Here is a 27,331-nt window from a genome sequence, read left to right on the forward strand (position 1 = left end):
TTTTAGAGATAACCGAAAAAAATGATGTATTACTTGATTTAATGTAAATTGTATTGTAAATAGTATTTTCTTCCCTATTTTGACATATATCTGAGTGAAACGGCTTCTCGAACAAGAAATAATGCGGGGCAGGACTTGATTTCGTCCATCAGAAAATTGATTGGATCATTTGATGGTTGTGGTTTGCTATTGGTGGATCTCATGTGTGAGTGACAGGTTGCCCCGCCCTCACGGCAGTAAACACATCATCAGAGAAGAGAAGAGGAGGGGAAGTTATTTTGATTAAAGATTACGAGGGCACATGAATTAATGTGTAACAATGTGTACGGATAATTTATAATAAACTGCAATATTCCATAAAATAAAAAAAGGAATTGTCATGTTGACAAAGTGACTAATCAATGCGAAAGACAACTCAGTTTGTAACTGTCTGGCTCCTTACCACCGTAGGTCTCTTGATCAAGTTCTCCAGTTTGGTGTGACTGAACTCCAGGCTGATGACGTTGAACAGCTTGTCGCGCTCATCCTCGGGCGTCTCATAGTAGCGGACGAATTGCGCCATGCTCATCTCGGAGCCCTTCTGCGTACTAACGTCCATCACATCAACATTCCGTCTGCTGCCTGAAGGTCCATGCAGAATTTTTTTAATTAAATAAGTTATTTCATGTTAAAGTGAGATGAATTATACTGGTAACAGAGTAATGAACCTGAAATCAAATGAGTATGAAAGGAAAGTTTAGTTCTTTTATCGACCCAGGTACACATGCCATCGACTATATTGAGTTGCAGTTGCATAGTATCACCACCAGAGGACGTAACAGAAAAAGAATCACAAGGTTGTTATAAATCCATAAATGCATGTGTAACATTGTCCTGTTCATGCATTATGCAAGGTCTGATTAGACACTGACAGTATAAAACCTTGATAATAAATCACAATGAAAGTCCCAGACACTGTTAATGTAAACTAAATAAAGGGATTGTTCACCCCAAATTTTTAATTCTGTTATTAATTACTTCATTACTCAACCCGTAAGCCTTCTTCAGAACACAAATGAAGATATTTTTGATAAAATCCTCCATTGGCAGCTACACAACTGACACTATGACACTCCTCACACGTCAAGCGAACATACTTGAGCTTCCGTTTACCAACTGATGTGTGAGCTGTCAATGTTTATATGTGAATAAAAGCCTAAAGTCAATCTGTTCATCATATAAAGCGATCGAGTCTCTTCAGAAGATTTGGACTGCTAAACCGCTCGATTCATATGAATTAGTTTTATGATCTCTTTATGAACTTTTTGAAGAGTCAAAGTATCAGTTGTAGCTGTCAATGGAGAGACAGAAAGCTCTCAGATTTCATCAAATTGATCTTCATTTGTGTTCTGAAGATTAACAAAAATAGTTTTTTTTATCAGGTTTGGAACGATATGAGGGTGAGTAATTAATGACAGTATTTTCATTTTTGGGTGAACTATCCCTTTAATAAAGCATATCAAAACGTATCAACTGAGTACAGTCACTATTAAATCCAACGACTGTAACTGTTAAGATGAGAATGTGAAGAAAATAAAAGACAAAGGTAATGTAATAGTGTACTTACCAACCAAACCCTTGATTTCACTTACAGTAAATTCTGGATCCGGCATTCTGTAGTAGATTGAACAATCCAGATAAGCGATTTGAAATGTAAAAGGTATAGATCCATGTGAAATCAACCACTTTCACTTTCTCTTACCTAATTCCCAGTCCATCTTTGGCTTTAAATATGAGTGGGGTTCGGAGTGCCTCTCTTTGAACATATTCATAGGTAAAATCTAGGATGGTATAAAAGGAATGGTTGCTAAAAGTTAAGACTGTTTTAATTAATAAAACAATGACAGCAATAATATGGAGTGCACAAAATGACAAAAATACTACTTGTAAATAAAGGAATTATACAGGCTTACACAAGCTATCAAGACTTTGGACACGTCTACTCATTCTTTATTATGGCCATTTACCATATTTTAAAACAATACTAAAGTCGTCAAAACTATGAAACAAATGGCAGATTTGGAATTATGTAGTGGCCATGTTAAACAATATATGTATATGTAACAGATATTTACGTTATATTCCACAAGACAAAAATAAAAAAAATATTTAAACGAATTATCCTGTTCAAAAGTGGACATTTGCTTGGTTCTTAATATCATGCATCTTTTACGTTTTTTTATAAGTAATGTCTACTCTATCACCATTAACTTAAAAGTAATAAATAACAATAATAATTAGTTTTGTTGTAATTATTATCAATAGCATTATTGTTTAAATGTGGACTGTCAATCATTAACTATTTAAAGTAAAAAATAATAATAATTATTATTATTATATCAATAATCAAATTATTTTTAAAATAATATATATATTTTAAATTGCTTAATTTGAACTGAAATACAAATATATTTAAAAAATATTATATTATAATCTTAAATATTGAGTTTTTAAATCTGTTGGCACCTGCAACTGGCAGCAAATTTATATATATATATATATATATATATATATATATATATATATATATGCAACTGGCAGCAAATTTTAATATATATATATATATATATATATATATATATATATATATATGAAGAGTTCAGATGCAAAAGCCTCTAAGTGCCATCTAAAATTTTCTTCTAGAATGATCATTTTTATCAAGCTCGCATATTTAAGTTCAGTAATTTCACTTTAATGACAATTAATAGGTCATTTTCATTGCCATTTAAGTGAAATTACTGAACTTAAATATACGAGCTTGATAAAAATGATCATTTTAGAAGAAAATTTCAGATGGCACTTAGAGGCTTTTGCATCTTAACTCTTCATATATACATATACATTTACAATTTTTATTTTTATTTTTTAAATGTGCATATTTGTTAATGTGGCAAGGAGAAGCAGCCCATCTTCAGCAAGTAAACTTATGAGCACAACTAGAAGTAGCTACAACTTATATTTGCAGCCAGGTGCAGGTGCCAACAGAAGAATCAAAAACCCAATATTTAAGATTACAATAAATATCATTCGCAATATGCTCAAAAAAGTACCTTTTCCCTCCATATGCTGAACAAGTTCACTGTTGTATAAATTGCTCTCAAGTTTGTCCTCCAAGCTGAAGCCCCTGATGTTAGTGATTTCCTCCACATCTGACAAGTCCTCGTTCTCATCGTACATCCTTCTGCCGATGGAGCGCTGGACGAAATGAACACATGATGAAGATGAAGATAACCTGTCTCATTCTGTGATCGGATATGAGATATCACGCTGCGCTGGGATATGTTATATCATTCTCACGCATGTCAAATTCCATGATTAACATCCAGGCCTTAATCTTCGACCATCTTAGTTACAGCTATTATATAATTAATGTCAAAGCAGCGCGAACGAGTTAAACTTCCCGATGAACATTAGACACGAGGTTTGCAGGGCAACAATGTGTCCCGTTTCGCACGAGCGTCTCTATATGGAGCATCTTGCTCTCTTTGGTAATTTTACGAAACGTGTCCTTTCCTGTTTACCATAACAACGTTATTGCGTTTAGCCTATTAATGTGGCGTATGTCGCGCTAGAGTATCGAATCGCAGTGATTCGCCCCGACTCAGGCCACTAACTAAACAATGCATATCGATGCGAGACTGAAATTCCCCATTTAAAACGAGTCTTCGAGAGGACAGCTTCAACTACACACCAGTTTGCGTCCGGATTCCGCACACGCCTCCATGTTCGAGCCTTTCGTCCGTCTTAATTCCCTCAGCGCTTTATCTGGACCATATTTAACGCGTAAAGTTGTGCGCACTTTGATTGCTTGTATAGAAAACTAAAGTAGGAACCATTTTTGTGTAGTGCACCGTGACGTCACGGTCAACAGAATCAAAACATTGCAGAAACGTCACGCGGATGGTGTTTATGAGGGGTCAAAACAATATCCGATTTATTTATTTTTTTCTGAGTACTTATCCGAATGGCCTTTTTATTTATTTCAAATAATGTAGAAATAGGGTTTTTTTTTTTTTTTTTTTAAGGGAGTCAGAATTCATCTTTCTTTCTTCTGTTTGGCACGCGCGCTCCTGCACGGTGCACGCACGCACGCGCTGCAGCTGCTAAGCTCGTGCACATGCTTCATCAACAAGACTACAAACACTCTACTAGTGCAATAATTACTGAAAATGGATGAAAACCTTTTATTTACTATCTTTAAATCAGACATATTTTGGTCATTATATGACAGTCATATTAATCGTTATGAAAATTTCGTTATATTTAACAGAGTTTAACAGAGTATATAGCTTGGGGGCAACTTTTTTATAATGCATTATGTTAACTGAACTAGGCCTATATATATCCCCCAAATTATGTTTATATAATAACACAATAAACTAAAAAGTTGACATAATTTGGGGACAACAAAGTTTTTTAATTAAGCATAATGGTGACTAAAAAAAAATAATACATTTGTATAATTTTTTTGATCAAGATTATTTGTTAATATAGCAAGGAGAAACAGGCCAAATAAATGCATCCTCCTGACAAAAAAAAAGAAAAAAAAGTAGGCGTTATAGCAATTAATAGTTATTAATTTTATACGAATAAGAGGAACACAAATTACATTATTTTTAGAATGAGTCATTTTTTTTACAATAATAATAACTAGAACAACAATATAAATTATAATAAATATTATAGTTATTATTATTTTATTGACGAAATCTTAAATTCGAGATTTTCACCCACAAAATCGAGTCTGATATGTTCAGACACCAGTAATAGAAATTCCGCTAGAATAGAACATTTTTTATGTCTATCGGTCAGTTTATGGATTCTAATGAAGTATCAGCGTTGTCGCGGAGCCTTGTGGGTAATGTCTTCACGATGCGTCCAGTTTCACTTGAACAAGCCAGCTGACGGTCGCACGCGCAATGCTCCGGTTCAGCTGAATCTCTCTGATAGTCTCTCATGATCTCCCCTCAGATGAACATGAGTCGGAGCGAGCATTCGTTGCAGGCTCTGTCCTGGAGAAAGCTTTATCTGAGCAGAGCCAAACTCAAAGCGTCCAGTCGCACGTCTGCTCTTTTATCCGGTTTCGCAATGGTGAGTTGCTTTTCGTGCCTGCTGTTTATTTAGTGCTGCTAGTGTTCAGTTTAAACACCGAGTTGTTAAAGAGAAAAGCGCGTGTTTTATAATGTTGTGTAAGTTGAAGCGGAAGATTGTTGTTACAGTGGCGCATGACTCGAGTCTTTGGTGCATCTGCAATCACAAACTGTCAGCCACAGTTGTTTAGCTTGTGCTAATGCTCAGCTAGATACTGTAACTTGCGTGTGTGCAGACTGTGCACGGCTGCAGTTTTCACTTATGAAGTTGTTAGTAAAGCGCATCACGAGAAGCATAACACCGGATAATACCCGGATGCAGGAAAAAAAATAAAAAATCTTAAAACTTTTGAGGTCTTCCACTGCAGTGCATTTTAATTCAGTGCCAAACCGTTTCTTGAGAAATCTTATAATTTACTTACACATGTCCAACTTTAAATGAGCATGGGATCATCATTAGAATCTTCTTACCACCTAAATGCACTTTTTTTGTGTCACTTTTCTGTTTGTTTTTTTAAAATAATTATAGCATATATATACATTATAGCAGTTTATCTATTAGAACTTTACATTCATCTCTTATTTCCTAGATAGATAGATATGTCCTGAGAAAAAAAGTTACATTTTAAAGATTTTTTATAACTTTAAATTTATTATTTAAATGTATAAAAAATAAATGTAAATAATTATAAATATAATTTATAATGACATAAAATGTTATGTAATTCCATTCCTTAAATATGTGTAATTATATAATCATCGCTATTATATACTTACATTCAGAAATGTATTAATATTAATAATATTATTTATATTACATAAAAACGATTATTTTGTGAGTACAGTAAGATTTTCTGTCATTAATGGTGTTGAAAATTCAAATTATGCTTTAGGAAATCAGTTTAAACCCATCCTCAATTCATTAATTCCTCTTATATTACCGAGATAAAAAAAAATTGGGTAACACTTTACAAGGAGGTTTCATTAACATTAGTTAACATGAACTAATAATGGACTGCATTTCTACAGCATTTATCAATCTTAGTTAATGTTAATTTATACATTATTAATGCATTATTGAAATCAAAGTTGTATCTGTTAACATTAGTTAATGCACTGTGAACTAACATGAACAAACGATAAATGACTTTATTTTTATTTAACTAACATAAAAAAAAATACTGTAACAGATGTTTTGCTTATTGTTAGTTCATGTTAGGTAATACATTAACTAATGTTAGCAAATGAGTGTTTTACCTGTTTTCCTTTGGTTCGACAGGTGGCCATGGTGGAAGTACAGCTTGACAGCAATCACGACTATCCACCAGGATTGCTCATCGCCTTCAGCGCTTGCACCACTGTGTTGGTGGCCGTCCACCTGTTCGCCCTCATGGTGAGCACCTGCATCCTCCCGAACATCGAAGCGGTCAGCAACGTGCACAACCTCAACTCGGTGAAGGAGTCTCCTCATGAGAGAATGCATCGCCACATCGAGCTGGCCTGGGCTTTTTCCACAGTCATTGGGACGTTGCTCTTCCTGGCCGAGGTGGTCCTGCTGTGCTGGGTCAAGTTTTTACCCATAAAGCCGAAGGACCAGAAAAACGGCACTATATCCGCCGGGGTGGCCGCCGCGATCACGTCTACCTCCATCATGGTGCCTTTCGGCTTTATTTTTATCGTCTTCGCTGTGCATTTCTACCGCTCGCTGGTCAGCCACAAGACCGACAGGCAGTTTCAAGAGTTAGAAGAGTTGGAGGACTTGCAGAACGAACTGGACCACAGAGGGGAGGCGTCGACCTTACAGTCTCCCGGTTCCCTTTACCCATAGTTTTGAGTTTGGGAAAGAGCTTCTGTTAATGTTTTAGGTTTGTCAAGTGTTGCAACACATCGTGTTTTTGACCATGGTATTGATCTTTGTTGCATGTGGACACCGAAGCGTCCAGTTTTGTACACTGTTTCTGCTAGATTTAATGATAACAGACTGTGAGAGCATGCACTGCATGTTTTATGGATATTTTGTTTTAAAGTGCACCTATTATGCTATTTTAAAGATTCCTAATTTTCAAAGTAGATGTTGTTCATTGGCAGCCAATGAAGACCACTATGAAAATGTGTTACAAAACTACATAGGTTTGTGCAGAAAATTAGACTGGAATTACTAGCGACTCGTTTCAGGCAGTTCAAAACCGGTTCTTTCTTTTGGGAGACAAGAACTCCATTTATCATGCATTTTGATCTTTGAAACTTTTCTGACCTTTTACGTTCACAAACAGCTAGGCTATTTTACACACTACATTAATGGTTATATTTGAAAAAGCATAATAGGGGCACTTTAATTTTTTCCTCTTCTTAACTCACCGCAGGGGAAATCCTTTATTTCAGTGTGGCAGCTGTGCCAAATTGATAATTACAAGGTTTTTATGTTCACACAAGGCAAGCTACACTCTTACAGGGACACTTTCATGTTCACTTGACCAAATAATTTTGATGCTTTCTGAATCAGGGCTTTGCTGTTGAACGGCTGAATCAAACCCCCCCAAAACCATAGTCTTATTCATGCTTCATTGTTTTCTTAAATAAAGCCCCCCTGCATGAGCACATCTTTAGTACAAAGAAAGGCACTTTATCAACATGTTTGTCCGACCTTTTTTGGTAATATTTGAAACAGCTTCCCATTAAAGGGGCCTCTGTTCATTCTGAGGTTTGGACGCCAGTACTTGAAGCCGTCATGGCTGAGGAACTTGCAGGATTGTACGATTATGCTAGCAAACTTAATTTAGACAAAGTGTTAATTAAGCAGAGGACCATTTAAGCATGCATTTGCATCAGCAGCATTGACTAAAATGATCAAAGCGGCGCACATCGACATCTAATCACATGTACAGTATTGCCAAATTGAAGTGCAATGATATTTTTTTTCTAAAGTGTGTAAAATAAAATTCATGTTGTTGAAACAGCTTGTGTAAAGTGTGGTTCAGAAGCTCTTTTTATTGGTGCACACTGGCATGTGCTGGCATTTTTTTTAGACATTCTGATTAAAGACTTAACCAAATCAACTTCAACCAAACACCTTTTTTGTGCTTTTTATATCATGTATGACAAGGATGTCTTGCCAAAATGAACATCAAGAGCATTTTGTCCAATGCTACTAGTATAATGTACCAACAGCTTTTTTATATATATATATATTGGGTTTTTATTATGACTGAGGAGTTGATAAAAAATGCTTTCCTCTCTGCTTTCCTTACACAAGTCTGCCTTTCTTGAGTTTGAGATATTGTCAAGGTACATATTGCCTAGCAACCATATGACTTGGAATCTGTTGATTTCTCCTTGTCCTCAGTGAAATATGCTTCTGCCTCCATCAGTACAGCCTGTGAATCCTGTAGGCAAACCTTTGGACATAAAATAATCACAATCTGCACTAGGTATCAAACCATGTAAATAGACAAAACATTTTGCTGTTACAGTGGTCAGAACCTCTGACCGAAAGCTTGAATGTGCTTCATGCATTACTGTTAAAATGGAAATTATGCAAATTAGTAAACATCAGTGTTAATCATTCACCTTGGGAATTGGATACACTGTTGGCCTAACTGCTGCTTCTCTCCCCAAATCAGATATGGTTCCACACTTCGCAACACCGTCAACCCAAAAGCCTTCGTACAACTGACCTCTGTCCAGGTAGAAGACCTTGCCGTGTCCATTTTTCTGTCCATCGCTCCAGGTGCCCACAAAGCGGTTTCCATTAGCTTTACAAAAAAAAAAAAGTAAAAAATGTCTGGTTTCATATTCACAGTTAAAACTAATTTAGTTACAATTTGCAAGAAGAAAATTAAGTCTTATTTTTAGGTCCATTAAGATAATTTGCATTACATCATTATTCTAATTAAGAAGATTCTAATTATCATTACTATTATGCAAAAAAAAATATATATATATATGAAGAGTTCAGATGCAAAAGCCTCTAAGTGCCATCTGAAATTTTCTTCTAGAATGATCATTTGTATCAAGCTCGTGTATTTAAGTTCAGTAATTTCACTTAAATGACAATTAATAGGTCATTTTCATTGCCATTTAAGTGAAATTACTGAACTTAAATATATGAGCTTGATAAAAATGATCATTCTAGAAGAAAATTTCAGATGGCACTTAGAGGCTTTTGCATCTGAACTCTTCATATATATATATATATATATATATATATATATATATATATATATATATATTAGTGCTCTCAAATTGATTAATCGCATCTAACGGTTTGTAAATATACGTATATATGCACACACACGCATATATATATATATATATATATACACAGAAACTTATGTTAGATGCGATTAATCACGATTACTCGATTTGACAGCACTAATATGTTTATATACATATATTTACTGTATATATTACTGTATATTTTACTGTAACATTTTATTATCATTTATATATAATACACTTATTTAAATAAAATGTAATGTTAAATAAAATATTTCCATTTATTTATGATATACAAGATACATTTTTATATATATACACACAAACTTTTGTTAGATGCAATTAATTGTTTTAGCAGCACTAATATATATATATATATATATATATATATATATATATATAACATTTTATGATATGATATAAAATATACCTTTTATATATGTGTGTATGTATATATATATATATATATATTTGTAGTAATGTTTGTGGCATTGATTTTATGTTGATTTACATTTTTACTCTAATTTTTCTATGTAATGAATGTGCTTAATTGTCATAAAAATAATTTTACAGTGTTATAATGTTAATGGTCCTAATAACAGGCTTAATTTTCTTTCTGCAAAATATTTTTGACTTTCATTTATTTATTAATTTTAATTTTGGATCAAATGTGAGTGAGCTGGGCATGTTTTTTGTGAGATCCACCAAGCTGGCTCATTTGCGAAGAGTTTAAATCTGTACCTAGCAGAAGCAAACCCTGTCCATGACGTTTGTCCTTCAGCCACTCTCCCTCATACAGCTCCCCGTTCTCATACTGCATCCGTCCCCATCCACTTCTCTGATCTTCACTCCACTGCCCCTCATAGAAAGCAGACGGACTGTAGAAATATGTCCCAGCGCCCTTTGAATGAAAGGCAAAAAAAAGTTTATATGCGGAAAATATGGGCCGTATGATGGCAAACAGTGTTTGATACTCACTTCCTTCTTGTCATTTCGCCAGGAGCCGACATACACCCTCACATACTCTTTCGTTTCAGGGTCAGTCTTGCTCAGGGTTCCAAACCCTTCTCGCTTTCCACACATCCACTCCCCATCGTAGATCATTCCTGTTTTCTTCCAAACCTGTGTTCCTTTTCCTTATCAGAGTAAAAGCTTTGTTCAGCTTTGATGAGAAAGCAGTGTTTCCTAGAAACACATAATGTAATCTGCAGAACACATCTAAATAACAAAGTAAATTAAATTAAGGCTTGTCCATTAAAACTGCCCGCGTGAGAGGTTTCTTACTGATCTTCAAGGCCTGCAATGTTTAAAACATCCCATTAAATATTCAATCCTTTAAAGGGATAGTTTATCCCACAAACACAAATCTATTATCATTTACTTACCCTCAAGTTGTTCCAAACCTGTATGAAAATCTTTCTTCTGCTGAACACAAAAGAAGATATTTTAAAGAATATGGATAACCAAACAGTTTCCAGTCACCATTGACTTCCATAGTAATTTTGTTTTCCATACTATGGAAGTCAATGGAACTGTTTGGTTACTAACAGTCTTCAAAATACCTTCCTTTATGTTTACCAGAAGAAAGAACTTCATGCAGGTTTAGAACAGCTTGAGGGTGAGTAAATGATGACAGAATTGTATTTTGGGGGGGAACTATGCCTTTAAGTATTACCATGTTTGTTATTATCCATCCAGTCGCCCGTGTACTGATCTCCATTGACAGAATACACAGTGTGGTGCAGTCCACATTTTTGCGCCTTTCTGTCCCAACGTTTTACAAGTGGTTCTGTAGTCTGTGGTCTTTTCAAGAAAGGCATACTGCACATACAAAGATTATTACTATTAGATTTTAAATCTAGAACATGGCACCACTATATTAGTAACAGCAGATGAATAAGTTAGCCTATTAGTATCTGATCAGACCTTACCTGTGACCAACTTCACTTAAACCAACCACACATGTAAGAGAAACAATTATATTTTAACTTTAATTGTCAGACAGGTCGATCTCGACTAGACCTCTCAAAGTAATTCGTGTATGGTAACCTAGCAACAAGCCTCGACCAATATTTATTTCCTCTCGCGCTCCCAGTCATTAGGTGGCGCTGTCATCCGCGGAATCTTATGCTTGCCTGTGATTGGTGGACGGGTGAAGAAGCGGAGCTTATATAAATGGCTGGAGCGCCTACTTGTGGCAGTGGGCGGCACAGCAGCGCCAGCGCCGACGGGTACAATGTCACTGGAGAGATGTCAAAGTGAATGGACAGAAATAGATCAAGAATATCAGCAATTGCAGGTTTGTACTGAACGGATATGTGTTATATGTGTTCTCGGATAGCCAAAAGATGAATCTTGTGTTAGTAAAGAAGCAAATGTGCCTGTTTTAGATGTTAATGATGCGGCTAACAGGCTTTAGCTCATCAGATGAACTGAATTTCTTTTGTTACTGACTATACATGTGTATTAAACCAGTGTTAGTTCTCTTAATAACATATTAAAATGACCAAATAATAAGCCGTATATTCGTTCTATTATATGAATAAATGTGGTGTGTTGCTAAACTACATATGATAATGATTCACGAATTGAACTGGTTAAACCAGGTGAGATGTTAACCAAGAGTTGTTGCTCAACCTGTTAAAATGATCTTAAAATGATCGATTCTTGAGAGCCAGGGTCAGATTACAGGATGATGACGTTCTAGTCACTGAATCAGAGATTGATATGAAGTTCATGAAGCTCCAGGGGTTTGAATACTGTCAAAAAAGTGGTTTTAGGGCATGGTAATACTGTGGAGTTTGGACATATACCACAGTAGTACCCTGGTATTCTTTGAATTACCTTGGAGTACCATGTAAAAACCATGAAACATGGTAATCATTCAATGCTATGATGCACATCACATATTCATCTTGTTTACTGTGTACAAATAAGTTATTTGTGTGTGCTCATGTAAATAACATGGTACTAGAATACTGTAGTCTTTCAGTACTATGGCATTACCATTATTAATCTACAGTCAGCTGTCATCTGTTACTTAGAGATCGAGATGGAAAGATTTGTCCCGTGCTTTAAATGCCCTTCTAATGTTTGAAATACCTCATGCTTGGAATGGAGCGTCCGGTGGATATCATTTGCCCATTGAAAGGCCATGCATGTACTAGGAAACCATTCTGATTCCATGTTGACTTTCAATGCGTTTTGTATTTTAGGAAACGCACAAAGTGTACAGACAGAAGCTGGAAGAGCTGACGAACCTGCAGGCGATATGCAGCAGTGCCATTAGCAAACAAAGAAAAGCCCTGAAAGACCTCAAGCAAAGTCTTCACAAGTATGAGCAGAGTTTCAGATTACTAAAGATTTGTTACTTTAAAGATATGAGTACTAAAGAGTACACATTCACAATGATGTAAACAGATCCCTTTTCCTCTTTTGTTGAAAACAGGTGTAAGAAAACCTGCAATGAAAAAGAAAAGGAGGTGATAAATGACCTGCAGGTCCAAATTAAAGAAAGGCAAAATATCTTTTTTGACATGGAGGCCTATTTGCCAAAGAAAAATGGGTGAGTTTTAGTTCTTCATTCGGTGTTTATACCACAGTTATGTGGTTAGGTTTTGAGGCTTTTCTGAGATCTTAAAGAAGGTATGGTTATGGTATGAAGTTATTCTCTATATCAGTTAATCTCTGAAACGCCTTGAATGTAGTCTTGAGTTTTCTTCCGGGAACGAACGTCTCCTCATTTAAATAATTCCCACCTGAGGCAAAACGCAAAAAAACAGGACAAGGCCTGCTTGAGTTGCATTAATAGTGTGTTGAAACTTGTGGTTATGGTAAGGGGCGTGACATTTCCCAAAACACGCTCAAACACACTGGTCCAGCCAACCAATCAGAGCACACTGCGCTTTTCAGAAGGAGGGGCTTCGTAGAGACCGGAACTAAACGGAGCGTTACTGACAGACTGGGAAAAGAGGTGCTGAAACAATGTAAAATGTGTGAAAAATAATGTTCAAGAATGAAATCCTCTTCTAGTAGACCCCAAAAACAACATCAAGACTTTTGTAAAAGGACATAATATGACCTTTTTAAAATGTTTTTCTTCTCTTTTCAGATTGTACTTAAATTTGGTCCTTGGAAATGTGAATGTCACTCTCCTCAGCAACCAAGCCAAGTGAGTCAGATCTGAGCATGTCCGTTGAGCCCATACAGGGTTCCCTGAACAAAATTGCTAATTTTGTGTTTTTCAAAATAGATTTGCGTACAAAGATGAATATGAGAAGTTCAAACTTTATATGACCATAATACTAATGTTTGGTGCCGTCACCTGCCTCTTCCTTTTCAACTACCGGTAAGTCGAGAGATCTGAAAAATGTAATGTTATTCTGTGGAGGAAAAGGTTCTGTTGGAGTCTAACATGCAGATGTGTCCTTCACAGGGTTACAGATGAAATCTTCAACTTTTTATTGGTGTGGTATTATTGCACATTGACAATAAGAGAGAGCATCCTCATGAGCAATGGGTCACGGTGAGTTCACGTTCACTTTAAAATGCCAGTGCCAACTCCCCAGTGGGGGACGCAGGTTCAAATCTCTCATCCCAATACTTTCTTCTTACCTCTAAAGAAAAAGAAAAAAGTGGCAAAAAAGAAGAAGCTTGAAACAAAAAATTTGATTGTGTATATATATATATATATATATATATATATATATATATATATATATATATATATATATATATATATATATATATATATATATATATATATATATATATATATATATATATATATATATATATATATATATATATATATATATATATATAATTTTTTTTTTTTTTTTTTTTTTTTTTTTTGTCCGTTTATTTAATTATTTGGTTGTAGTATTTATTTGCTTTTATTTATTTATTTATTTATTTATTTGGTGGTGATATTTAATTTAGTTGCTTTTATGTATTTATTTGCTTGTATTTCATTTATTTGTTTTTGGTTGTGGTATTTAATTTGTTTTTGTTAATTTATTTGGTTGTAGTACTTGTATAGTAGTAATACTGTAGTGTTTTTTTATATATATACATGCATACATACACACACACACATATATATTATATTATATTTTTACAAACTTTTATGTTAGATGCAATTAATTGTTTTGACCGCACTCATTTATTTACTTTTAGTTCATGTATTTATTTGGTCGTGGTATTTAATTTGGTTTTGTTTATTTATTTATTTGGCTATGTATTTAATTTACTTTATTCAGTTTTTTGTTGTATTATGCAGATTTTGATTTTATTTATTATTTCTTTGTAGAATTAAAGGCTGGTGGGTGTCGCATCACTACGTCTCAACCTTTTTATCAGGTGTTATGTTGACATGGTACGTGTTTTAGACTTTACTTTAAATAATTAAATCTTTTTTTCCCCCATCCACAACTTATATTTCATTTCCCCTCTTCTTTTAAGGCCAGAAGGTCCAATGTATCAGATGTTCAGAAGTCAGTTCCTGGCTTTCTCCATCTATCAGAGTGTGTATAATCTATCATCTGTCTTACAGTGAGGTTGTATGCTGTTATGCTTTATAGTGATGGTGTTGTTTCTCTGGCAGGTTGTGTGCAGTTTCTACAGTATTATTATCAGAGCGGCTGCTTGTATCGATTACGGGCTCTGGGGGAAAGAAACCAGCTAGACCTGACAGTGGGTAAGAGTTGTGACAGATTTGAATCATGGGAGAAATGTTGATCTGTATGATGTCGTCAGTTCATGCTGCAGATGTTGCGTGTTCAACTGACCTCTCGTGTTACTCTTACAGAGGGCTTTCAGTCATGGATGTGGAGGGGGCTTACGTTCCTCCTTCCGTTTCTATTCTTTGGCCATGTGAGTTACAGCATTTAAGTGTTGCCTTTTGTTTCTCATGCATCTTTTCCTTTTAAAAATATTGATTCTTATGCAACTTTGTAGTCACATTAAAAATAAGTTTATGAATGTAGTTCATAAAGGTGTTTTACAGTGTAACCGCTATGAAGTTCACAACATGTAACTGGATGTTTTAACAGATACACTACTGTTGAAAAGTTTGCGGTCGGTTAGATGTTTTGGTTTTTGATAGAAATTAATACATTTATTCAGCAAGGATGCATTATATTGATCAAAAGTGACAGTAAAGATAATATTTCAAAAGATTTCTATTTCAAATAAATGCTGTTCTATTTATCAAAGAATCCTGAAATGGTTTCCACTAAAATATTAAGCCGCACATCTTTTTTTCAACATTGATAATAATAAGAATTTTTATTGAGCAGCAAATCAGCATATATGAATGATTTCTGAATGAGCATGTGACATTGAAGACTGGGGTAATAATATTTTGCAGTAATACTTCACAAAATAACTCTTTTTACAATATTTTTGATCGAATTAATGCAGCCTTGCTGAGCTTCTTTCAAAAACAGAAAAAAATCTTATTGACCTTACCTTTTAAACGCTGGTGTGTATTGATTCAGTTCACAGACCGGCATGTAAGATATTTGTGTTGCTTTTCTGTCCTCTGGTCAGTTTTGGCAGCTCTACAACGCTGTGTCCCTTTTTAACCTGTCTGCCCGTGATGACTGCAAGGAATGGCAGGTAAAGAGATACAACACTATTATTGCTCAAAACCCCAAGTGTTAATCTTCTGCACTGTTATACTTCAAATCATGTTGTTTATTGAGGCGAGGTGTGCCATTTACCGAAGAAATTTAAAGACCCATTTTAATCCAGTAGATGATCTAAAAATCCTTTAATTCAAAGAGGGTCCTAAGAATATCACAGAGACTTGAAGGGGGGCTCGTTAGACTTGGGCCAATTAAAGGAGAAGTTCACTTTCAAAAAAACTTTTGCTGATAATTTACTCACCCCCATGTCATCCAAGATGTCCATGTCTTTCTTTCTTCAGTCGCAAAGAAATTAAGGTTTTTGATGAAAACATTCCAGGATTTCCCCCCATGTAATGGATTCTATTGGGACCCAAACGGTAGAAGGTCCAAATGACAGTTTAAGTGTAGCTTCAAAGGGCTTTAAACGATACCAGACGATGAATAAGGGTCTTATCTAGCGAAACGATCGGTCATTTCCAAAATAAATAAAAAAGTTTAAGTTTTATAAGCACAAACGCTCGCCTTGCTCTGTTCTGTGATGCGCGTTGAAGACGTCACGTAATACGCAATTACGTTGAAAAGGTCACACTTGACGTGTTTACAAATGTGCGGAAGGAGGACCATATACACATTTTCAAATGTATTTGTGTCAGTTTATCGTTTAAAATGCCCATTTCGTGTGCGTATCCTGGGTGTTTTAATATTAAAAAGCCAAAAAGAACATTTTCTTCAGGACAGAAATTTTTCAAGCGTGACCTTTTCAACGTAATTGCGTATTACGTGACGTCTTCAACGCGCATCACAGAACAGAGCAAGGCGAACATTTGTGCTTATAAAACTTAAACTTTTTTATTTATTTTGGAAATGACCGATCGTTTCGCTAGATAAGACCCTTATTCATCGTCTGGTATCGTTTAAAGCCCTTTGAAGCTGCACTTAAACTGTCATTTGGACCTTCTACCGTTTGGGTCCCAATAGAATCCATTACATGGGGGGAAATCCTGGAATGTTTTCATCAAAAACCTTAATTTCTTTGCGACTGAAGAAAGAAAGACATGGACATCTTGGATGACATGGGGGTGAGTAAATTATCAGCAAAAGTTTTTTTGAAAGTGAACTTCTCCTTTAATGACTGCTTAAAGGGGACCTATTATGCAAAATTCACTTTTATAAAAATTATAGGTCCACCATTTCTGTGTCTTTGCTGTAGCAGCTGAATATATACAATGTCTGCACCAAAAACATTACAAATGTTCTGTTATTGGATGGACCAACGTACATGAGAGTCTCCATAGACTCCCTGTGGTTGAATTTCATTTATGAAGGAAATGTGCCAATGAAAGTCATTAAAGTGTTATATATTTGCGCAAATCATTTTACACCGGACTGCTTCACAAAAGAGGGTCAGTTCAACCCTCGATATGCACAAAAGTTTTAGATTTTTAGATTAACATGATGGTACATGCTAGTCGATGAGTTAAATCAACTTAACTCCACCACAACTACATACATGTATCCTTGTGAAAACGGGCATAATAGGTCTCCTTTAATGGCCTTGAAACCACCTCGGACACCCTAACAGCCATTTAGCAACATGCTAGGAACCACTATGAACACCTTAGCCACCCATTACACACTAGGCGAGTTTTTCACAAGATTTGGTACACTTTTATGTTTTACAGAAATCCTGCAAACATTTAAAGCTTTACTTCAAATAACTGATTGATTAATTCATTATTTATTAATTTGGCTAGTATTGCAAATTGATTTTTGCTCAAATGTTTTATCTTCCAGGTGTTCATGCTGGCCTTGACGTTTCTCATCCTGTTCCTGGGAAATTTTCTCACTACTCTAAAAGTGGTCCGCCAGAAGGTCCAAAAGAACACAGAAAAGGTGAAAACTAACTAACGAGAAGCCAACTGGAAGATATCATATACGCAGCGAGGCCAGTGTGGAACTCAACTCAAAGAACTGAACCGCAAAAGCGCACAAAACTGTTTCGTTGCATCCCACGAGCTGCTTGGAGATGGTTGAAGGTAGATGTTGACGTCTGCCTGAACCTATTTCAACAGCGGCAGTGGAAACTCAAGATTATGTGTTACGTTGCCCTATCGTCTGCCATGTTGTTTTTGCTCTTATTTATGCAATCACAGCAATTAGAGGGTAATGTTTGGGTTAGAAGCCACTGACAACCTTCAGACACTGTACATGAGGAGACTTTGATTCACGTTTGTTTTGTTCCTGTGCATGGATATGTTTACAATAAGCCACATTTCAACTTTATGCAATGCAGCAGGCTGTAGAACTGAAGATGCTCAGTTCATTGCAGCATCTCAAAGGGATTTGTTATGGTTTTTAATAAAGCTGGATAGTGAATAAAGTACTTGTTCTCCTACGAGACATTTTAGCCCTTAGTATATGTTACATATTTGTGGGAAAGCATTGATACGATGGTATTTGAAGAGAAAGGTGTGTTTTGCACGTCGTGGCTTGTTAGTATGGGGATTGAGCAAGGCCAAATTTTTGAATTAAGACAACATGAGAACGCGAAAACGTGGATTTATTTTATTAACGATGGCAATAATGCTTCTGTAACACTTCATAGTATATTTAAATCAAAAAGAAGCATCCCTTTTTTTCATAATTTCCACCTGTTTGGTAGTTGTATTTAAAGGCATAGTCATGCAATTGTGTTATAAGTCAAAATAACAGTTGAAATTTTGAACAATGTCTTGCTTAATGTGAATGAATGCTGTTAGGATTACATCTGCTGTAATTGGACGAGCTGGTATATGTGTGTTACTTTTACTGACTGTGTCAAAGAATTTTATTTTTATTTTTTTGCCAACATCTTTCATTGTTTACCATCAGGGAGTTTGCTGACAAGACTTTCTTCCTACGTTATATTACACAAGCAAGTAGTGACAGAATTTATCTCATTTGTTGACCTTAATGGTCTCCTTTGTCTGTTCACACCTGATTTACTAGTTTAGCCTAGAACACAAGTGTTACAAGTTTCATAGGAACACGTGAATTGTAACTGAAGCAAAAAGCTGTAAGTCCAGGGATTTCTCATGTTGGGAAATGCTTTATTGAACAATTAACCACTCCTTAATTCATGCGTAACAGTTGTCACTATTCACAATGTCATTTCATCAGTGCTTGTGTTGAACAAAATAACTGCACTTTTTTTGCTTGAACTTAAAATAAGCCTTCAGACTGGAGGAAAGGTTTCTAAAGGGCCGATTATATATCAAGCTGGATTTCTATTGACCCTCTGTTGCTGTAGAGCAAATAAATTCAATCTGATGCAATCTGTGTGGCCTCGTGTGAAAATACTATTATTTACACCTTCACCTGCAGAGGGCGCAAGTGTGACACGTACCTCTATTCGGGACTTGTTAAATGTGGGTAAAATAAATAATGCTATTTTTTCTTATCTACTTTTTATTCAATTAATTTATTTAGAAAAAACACAATAACAAAATTATTTCAAACAACATCATTTACCCCATTACCTGACAGATAACACTAAACAAGATGTCGTGAAAAATCAATCACGTGTGTATCTGACAGGGCCAGGCACATTAAACAGCAGGAAAGAGGCCCGCGACATTTTAGCCAATCAGAATGCATATCTTTTGTTCGGTCATTTTGCCGGTTCGGTTTGCTGACAGTGGGTCGATGACATATTTTGAAAGGCGTGATTGTGTAAACGGGGCGTGTGGTTGAATTTGGCAAAATTGTTGAAATTGCTCATAAAACTTTTAAAACAAAACTTTATTAATGTTTACTAATTCTTTTAATAGTATTATTATAATCATATTTGTGACCAGTTGTAAATTCATTACTTTTTTATTATTATATTTGTGTCCGTTCTTATAAATAACATACTGTATTTATAGAAAACAATAGCCTATATAAAACAATATATAACAACAAATAATTAACTTACCTATACCTTGAAGAGTAACTTCAACTTGTAAAATTAATAAAAGCATATGCAAAGCGCATTCAAATGCATCCAAATAAATGAACATCGATAAGTAACATTTTCAATCTTTAGCTTTGTAGCTGTGACACGCAGCAATATTTGGAGACTTCCGTTACCGCAGTCGCATCCTGCTAGGTAGGAGTTTTTATAACCACAACAAGATCACTTTTGTATTTTGACCAAGTTTGTTTTGCAAACCAAGCAGAGATTTTCTACATGTCTGCCTAAAATATGAAAAATGAACAGTATCAGCGCCAATGAAACGAATACACGGCTATAAAAGAGATATAGAATTTTAATAGTGAATCCTGTTTCACACACTCAGTAGACGAAAAGGCATACACAATGTATAACTTAAAACACAGGTTTATTTGTGCAATCTACACACAAATGGTTTCCACATAAATGATTCAACACTTTCTGGCATCTATGTTAGATCTGAACAATTTAAAGATAGTAAATAATGCCTGTACTGAAATAAACAAAAAGTGAGATTCCAGTTAAAATGGTGGGTCTTCAGTAAAATCCGCTCTACGCCATCGTGTCACTGGACCGGATCTGCGGGGGTTCGCGTGAAAATGATGTAAAACCAGACTTCATTTGTCCCAATGGAAAGCTGTCTGAATCGTGATTTCTTGGGGACTTTAAGGCCCGCTCACACCAAGAAAGAAAAATACTGTATAACTCAAAGTTTTACATTTCAACTGCAACTATTGTGTAAGTAGATAACATGAATTACACAAGAAACATGTTACACCCGAGTGCATAATAATGGCAGTTACTTGAGTCAGTTGTGCGTTACAACAGTACACTATACAACAGTGCACAACAGACTGTAACCAAACTTCCAATGTGAACCTAAGACAGCAGCAGCAGTTTTTCCATCTCCTATTGGATCCACGATCATGGAAGTGGATCAAAATTCCATTCCATGCTTGGTGGGAAGATTGTGAGAAGACAATGTCCCGAAAAATATTCCTTCGAGAAAGCTTAAACAATTCTGAGAGGCTTTGCAGATGGTTCCAGAATGTTTACAATACATCACAGTTCATATATACAAAACTTTAACAAAATCCATTTCTTTCAGGAACGGTCACAGGATGGTACAGCGTTTCTTCTTCCTCTGGAGGTGTCTTGCTTTAGCCCTGGCCGCTAGCGCTCGCTTGGTCGCTTCTCTGAAAATGTCCTCTACGTTTTCTCTATATTTAGCCGAACACTCCAGGTATACTTCAGCGTTCATTTGCTTCTGGACCTGTTCACCCTAAGAAAGAGAAATGAAGGTTAGTTACTCTGGACTTCCATTACTAACCATAACTTTTAAGCTCACACCCCCAATAAAACACAACCAAACAAAGCATATGACAAAAACTCTGTTCGCCTGATCTCTTGTTACCTGGTTAGTCCATAAAGCATTAAAACAATGAACATCACAAACACCTCGACAACAATGAAAAAAGCAAAGACATTTATATTTCTACAAATGATTTCTGTTTTAAATACGTTGATCTTTAGAACTTTTTGAAAAAAGTATCATGGTTTCCACAAAAATATTAAGCAGCAAAACTTAACTCAATATGACACAACCACAAAGGCCTATATATATATGTAGGCAGGGCTTGACATTAACACCCTCCAACCCGCCAAATGCGGGTGGATTTCAGTGGTGTGTAATTCAGAGCTCTCCTATTAGCCGCCGTGGCTGGTTGAATTTTGTATAATAATATATACATTTTTCAACTGTAGTCTTTTAAAAAGGCGTGTTGTCAAAAATATTGATTTTTCAATACATATCAATACTGAAATATCTGAAACGCATCTAATAGTCATTTTCCGCAGAACAGATACACAATACCAGATGCGCTTTCTCGCTCTCTCAGTACTAAATTAAACTCTTTTTCATTGCTTATTGCGCTTAAACAGTCAAATACACACAAAATAATATCAAAATGCCGGTCTCAACGAAGACCATTCATGTAAACACAGTCAGTTATGTTTAAGTGAACGTAAACAGTTGAGGAAGAAAACACATGTGTAACAGTATAATGGATCTGTGCGTCAGGTCTTAAAGTGACAGCAGCCTAATATACCGACTGCCAAATTATGCGATATTATTAAAAATATCTCTACCACAAAATTGTGGTTGGTGAAAATGCTGAGTGGCTAGTAACTTTGGAAAACCACTAGCCACAGTGTCTGGTGAGCAAAAAAAAGTCCTGTATATAGGTATATGTAAATATAATGACAACCTGGAGGTAGGTGATGGGCGCCATATCTAAGGCTTTGAGCTTCCTCGTCTTCTCCTTGTCTTTTCGCAGGTCCGTTTTGCACCCTATCAAGATAATGGGGACGTCACGGCAGAAATGATGGACCTCTGGATACCACTGTAGGAGGAGAGGAAAACATTGCTCAAAACAGAACTTCTTCTTTTATGTAAATACTTGTTCTGGTCTTCCTCAATGCTGTAATGGTGTACTGTCTCTATCTTTAGGCCCTGAATGAACAGTCCCTTTGCTGTGCCTTTATTTAAACAGGGCTCGGCACATTCCTCTCAGCTGACACGATGGGAAGGTTCCAGAAATACTGTTTGTTTTCAGTGGTGGTCCATCTGTATAATCATCTACACTCCAGGTCAAAGTTTATCAGCTCACAGTTGCCAGCAAACAACGTTAAAACAGACTTTCATCAGTAAACGGTTTCAATTCCCAGCTGATTTCACCTTTATTGTGACATTTTCGAATGATGTTGGATTGGTCACATCGTAGCAGATGATAACAAGGTTTACTTCTTGATACGACAGAGGCCTCAAGCGATCATAGTCCTCCTGGCCTGTCAATAAACAGATTTTGGTTAGAAGGAAATGACATGTGATACCTGAAAACAGTGCTACATTATCTGGAGTGTTTCTATGGTGACAACAAGTCATTCAAGCAGAGGCGGAGACGTTTGACCATACAGAGCATCTTCCTGTATGTCGTATTTTATGAACAGAGTATTTTGATGAAGAACCGAGATGTGCTAGAAAACCACATCCTGGCTTCAACATCCTGTTCCAGAGAGGCAGAGAAAGTCCGGGCAGCAGTGTGGGTCTGATAAGCAGCTCAGTTACTGAAGATGTCGTTCAATTCATATAACATGTACTTTACAGAATTTACCATGGAGAAATTTGGGTTATATAGACGTTTACTGGAAGTAAATGAAACGAAGATTAGATCAATACCGCAATATGCCACAGTATTTTGATGTGTGTTTTCAAATAAGCTATAAATGATCTGATGATTAGAATGATTTATAAAAAAAAATGACACTTCCTTATTCTATGGTCCTCTAAATATACAAATATGTCCTGTAGTTCCTGAATGTACAGTTCTCAAATGTTTTAACTACTAGAATATGATCAAATGATAACTCAAATACCCATTTTCTATAAATTTGGAAAAATTACTCCAGTTTTCAGTGTCACATGATCCTTTCTGAATTGGTGCTCAAAGAAACATTTCTTATTATTATCAATGTTGAAAACAGTTGTGTTGCTTAATATTTTTTGTAGAAAGCGGATCATTTTTTTTCAAGATTCTTTGAAGAATAGAAAGTTCAAAATAACTTATTTAATTAGAAATCTTTTGTAACATTATAAATGTCTTTAATGTCACTTTCAATCAATTGAATGCATCCTTGCTGAATAAAAGTAATCTTCTTTTTTTTAAATAAACCTTACTGACCCCATACTTTAGGAGGATATGATGAACTACTAAATGTAAATAATTAAATGATCAAAATTTTCATGAAATATATGCAATGTTCATTCACATTCAGCATTTGGCTTTTAGATTGTTGCACCACATCCACAGACTGATTCTGGTCCAATAAGCCACTGCTTAGAAACTGGCGTGTGATACTAAGAATATAAATATTTTGCAATTAATTTTAAGTAAATACTGTAATGCTGTTAGGAATATATAAAGTATTTTATCATAAAATATGATCAAAGTGTGAATGCTGCCTGACCTCAGAGATGACAGCTCTGAAAACTATTACTAATGGCCTACTCACACCCATTTTGCACTTAACATTCCTGCCTAAATATTTAATCAATGAAGCGTGTCACAAAAGAGAATAAGGCTTGGAATCTAAGGTGTGTCTCGCGTCTGACAGGGTGGATGTTGGCACTTACCTGCTGTATCATAGAGATTCAACTGAATGTCTTTTCCTCCATAAGACACAGTGGTGACATATTTGTCGAACACAGATGGAGCGTATTTCTGTTGAACATCAAGATCAAATCAGGAATATAATGGTGCATGAAAAGTTCTTGTTTCTACAAGACACATTACAATCAAGGCGTAGGCAGAAACCAGAATTGCTGTCTGAGAGTGGAAAAACTTGCTAAGGATATTGTGTAAATGACTGTTATACATTTGGCAATATTTCCTTCTCTGAAACTCTACATGTAAATGCGTGTTAATGGTTATTTCTGTAACTTTCTAGTCTTTGGAATTGTAGCAAATCTGGTCTACTCACACTCAAAAAACTGTCAAGTATCTAAAATCTCACCTCAGGGAAATCTCCTTTGGCGTACACCATTAGCAGGGACGTCTTTCCACAACCTCCATCTCCGACGATCACAATTTTGAGTGAATCAGCTTGAGTGCCATTGCCGGCTACAGTGCCGTTCTGGGTCATGTCCTTTACGCGGGCCGCACCGGCCAAGTCAGTTCCTCCAACAGGTGCCCAAGAGCACAGAAGTCTCAGGTAAATTCATGAGACTAAAACTCTGCCAGGTAAGCATGCTGCTATCCGGTCCTAACTTCCCCCTCCTTCTTGCTTTTTTTTCTTTTCAAACCATGTGACTATGTTTTCAAGTATAGCCCAGATCAGAGCGTGCTACTGTAATTGAGGTTGTGTGACATGTGTGAGTTTTTCCTGTCTGTCTACACATGTTCTGCACTCTCACTAGGCGGAGTACATGAGGACACTCCCTCAAGCCGGTCGTAGGAGAGTTGTCTTCCTAATGTAATTTGCCTGAAAACCTTCATTTTTCACATTCTCCAGAGGGTTGATAACAGCATGTTGCTCTGAATGGAACATACTTGAGATAGGCCATGATGCAGTGATTATTTTAGGAATTTGCTGATCATCAAGTGGACTATATTAATAGTAACAATTACATAACTAAAAGTGCTATTAATTGTATCACTGAGAGATTTACACACACATTACTAATGTTATTTTAGTATCAATGAGATACTATTATAGTTTTTTTAAATGTATTTTTCATTTTAGTTAGTTTTAGTAATTTTGTGTTTTTGTTATTTTTAATAGTTTGGTTTCGGTTAGTGTCTATACAGTAAACTATAATAACCCTGCTATTAAAAAATATAAATCCCTATAAACATTGATGCATTGATTGATTGTTTCTCATTTAAAAATTATTTATTTGAATGTTAATAAGAATTATTATTGAAAATGAGCATTCAGTTAAAAAAAGCAATGCAATCATTATCTAAATGTCAATTCATGCTCATTATTATTTTTTAATTTGTTTACAAATAAACATTTAAAAGTTACTTAATGTGCATGTTCTTACTTGTTTATGAAATGTATAAATAGCCTACTATATAAATTAACGACATATCAGGGACTGGATCTTCTATGATGGCACTTAATCTGCTAAATAGTTACATTTTAATGAAAATGTATTGCCTTATATATTTAAATACAGCAAAACTATATAAGAGGTCATGTAGTCCCAGCTAACGGGCACTGTTGCCATGAAGCAAAGCAAAACCTTCAGTGCCCCTGAGAGTAGCCTATAATACACATTTCTTCATTTATTTTACCAATGGCCAATGGGTGACTGTTAATGCACCCCCCGCACCGTCACAGCCAATGAGAGACTAGAAAAGGTTGTTGTTTTTTCTGCTCACAGATAGGAGGCGTCATCATCATCATCATCATCATCATGTTATGACTGTCTCGTCACATAACCGTGAAGAAGATTTACTGGTTCCCAAAAACCGTAACAGAGAGGAACTACTAAAATTGATTACGAAGCCCATCATGTTCTCACATAATTTATATGGATTGTTATGGTAGCCTACATAAACAAAAAGGAGCATTAATCAAATAACAAAGGACAAAAGCGGCCTACACCATGGATAAAAACGGATGTGCCTGTTTTCCGTCATATGGGCCCCCTTTGGCTCCGTCATACACCAGTTCACACACAGCGAAATAATACAAATTAATGTTAAAATAGAACGTCAATTCCGTTTCGATGAAACAGCAAATTATGAGAGAATGTGGCAAAAAAATAAAACTAAACATGTCAATAAATACAAGACGATATGTATGCATGTAAGAACAATATTTATTAGGCTACGATATAAAAACATTTAAGTGAGTGCAGCATCTCTTTGTAAATATACTTACCATACTATTAAATATATTGCAATCCATCATCACAATTCTAAATAAGAAAAGGTTCAAGTAAAAAAAAAAAAAAAAAAGCCCACCGTGAGAATTGCGAATTGCATTTGGTTCTGTTTAAGGTTTCCTCAGATTTCAAGTGGATTTCAGATTTTAAAATGAACATAAAAAAAGGTAAGCTACATATTACTGCAATCAAAAATCCTGTGTAGCCTAATTTTGAGACGTCTCATAGTCTCCACAAGAAATGTAAAAAATACAAAATATTTCAAATAAGAGATTCCCAAGAATTAACTTTTCCAGAATACCCTAGCCTAAATAAAAGCTAAAATAGCTTATATCATTAATGGCGAAGTTGAATGTCGAAATTTATCGAGGATCCAATCCAGCTGTCCAGAGCACAAATGGAGCTTTTCGCACACGTCTGCATATCGAGTAACAAAAAGAAATATATAAATATAAACAGGTATCGTCTGGGATCTCTGTAGATCTTTATTGCCTTTAGAAACAGCTTGCGTTCGCAGGTTCCTAAGATAAAGAGGATTTTCCTAATTAAACACACGAGAGCCATAAAATGGCCTCATGACCCACTTCAGCCCAGGGTGGCAGGAAACAATGTGGTCATCACGTCTTCTTCAGTCCTTTTTTCTGGCATATTCGTACACCAGTCCTATTTTAGACTATGACAGAGAGACAAAATCATATTGGTGTGCATGCAGTAACAAGCGTGAATCCTAAAAGCGAAAGACAGATGGTGCGTTTCCTTGCGCAATACCATTCTGGCTGATAAATTGGACCTGGCATCGCCCCAAACGCACAGAACGAAGGGGTAAGAAAAAACAAAAAAAATCAAACAGAGGCAATAACCAAATTCCAATGATAAGATGCTTGGGTAATAAGTATGTCCATTCTCCACACTAGTGGAATAAGCTACA

The 27,331-nt window shown here is 35.6% G+C and overlaps 5 protein-coding genes across 9 annotated transcripts in view; 2 read left to right on the forward strand and 3 right to left on the reverse strand.

Annotated features, from left to right (window-relative positions):
• Nucleotides 1-6,522, reverse strand: part of kdm2bb (lysine (K)-specific demethylase 2Bb) — a 28,954-nt gene extending 22,432 nt beyond the window's left edge. For 2 of the 3 annotated variants that reach the window (XM_084104454.1, XM_084104452.1), the window contains exons 1-5: nt 3,731-3,914; nt 3,090-3,234; nt 1,742-1,820; nt 1,607-1,653; nt 443-621 (exon numbers count right to left, since the gene is read on the reverse strand). In XM_084104454.1, the coding sequence (XP_083960580.1) occupies nt 443-621; nt 1,607-1,653; nt 1,742-1,820; nt 3,090-3,234; nt 3,731-3,763 (483 nt within the window). In that variant the 5' untranslated portion in view covers nt 3,764-3,914. Of the gene's footprint in view, nt 1-442; nt 622-1,606; nt 1,654-1,741; nt 1,821-3,089; nt 3,235-3,730; nt 3,915-6,386 lie in introns of those variants that run through there. The other variant, XM_084104453.1, reaches the window with a different exon arrangement.
• Nucleotides 4,886-8,085, forward strand: orai1b (ORAI calcium release-activated calcium modulator 1b). Its single transcript, XM_084104466.1, has 2 exons — nt 4,886-5,130; nt 6,409-8,085. Exons 1-2 carry the CDS (start codon nt 4,996-4,998, stop codon nt 6,955-6,957), a joined length of 684 nt encoding a protein of 227 aa, XP_083960592.1. The 5' UTR covers nt 4,886-4,995; the 3' UTR covers nt 6,958-8,085.
• A 4-nt stretch (nt 8,086-8,089) lies between these two features.
• morn3 (MORN repeat containing 3) lies at nt 8,090-20,078 on the reverse strand. Of its 3 annotated transcripts, none has more exons than XM_084104461.1 (7): nt 19,932-20,078; nt 15,816-15,949; nt 11,020-11,165; nt 10,323-10,480; nt 10,086-10,245; nt 8,697-8,881; nt 8,090-8,524 (listed from the first exon to the last, which is right to left on the reverse strand). In XM_084104461.1, the coding sequence occupies exons 2-7, from the start codon at nt 15,857-15,859 to the stop codon at nt 8,426-8,428; spliced, it is 792 nt and encodes a 263-aa protein (XP_083960587.1). In that variant the 5' UTR covers nt 15,860-15,949; nt 19,932-20,078; the 3' UTR covers nt 8,090-8,425. The 3 variants fall into 3 exon arrangements, with proteins under 3 accessions (XP_083960587.1, XP_083960588.1, XP_083960589.1); XM_084104462.1 differs by having other exon boundaries at nt 19,938-20,018; XM_084104463.1 differs by lacking the exons at nt 15,816-15,949; nt 19,932-20,078 and adding an exon at nt 11,276-11,412.
• Nucleotides 11,414-19,290, forward strand: tmem120b (transmembrane protein 120B). The gene is made up of 12 exons (XM_084104468.1): nt 11,414-11,643; nt 12,560-12,678; nt 12,793-12,909; nt 13,456-13,515; nt 13,597-13,692; nt 13,780-13,869; nt 14,656-14,721; nt 14,808-14,869; nt 14,950-15,042; nt 15,154-15,218; nt 15,897-15,965; nt 17,771-19,290. Exons 1-12 carry the CDS (start codon nt 11,581-11,583, stop codon nt 17,882-17,884), a joined length of 1,014 nt encoding a protein of 337 aa, XP_083960594.1. The 5' UTR covers nt 11,414-11,580; the 3' UTR covers nt 17,885-19,290.
• A 242-nt stretch (nt 20,079-20,320) lies between the features above and the next one.
• On the reverse strand, nt 20,321-25,600 carry rhof (ras homolog family member F). The gene is made up of 5 exons (XM_084104467.1): nt 24,522-25,600; nt 24,142-24,229; nt 22,687-22,796; nt 22,217-22,351; nt 20,321-21,231 (listed from the first exon to the last, which is right to left on the reverse strand). The coding sequence occupies exons 1-5, from the start codon at nt 24,648-24,650 to the stop codon at nt 21,064-21,066; spliced, it is 630 nt and encodes a 209-aa protein (XP_083960593.1). The 5' UTR covers nt 24,651-25,600; the 3' UTR covers nt 20,321-21,063.
• Nucleotides 25,601-27,331: the final 1,731 nt, after the last annotated feature.

This window comes from Abramis brama, assembly GCF_963993115.1.
Source record: "Abramis brama genome assembly, chromosome: 25".
In the NCBI taxonomy this organism is placed as follows: Eukaryota; Metazoa; Chordata; class Actinopteri; order Cypriniformes; family Leuciscidae; genus Abramis; species Abramis brama.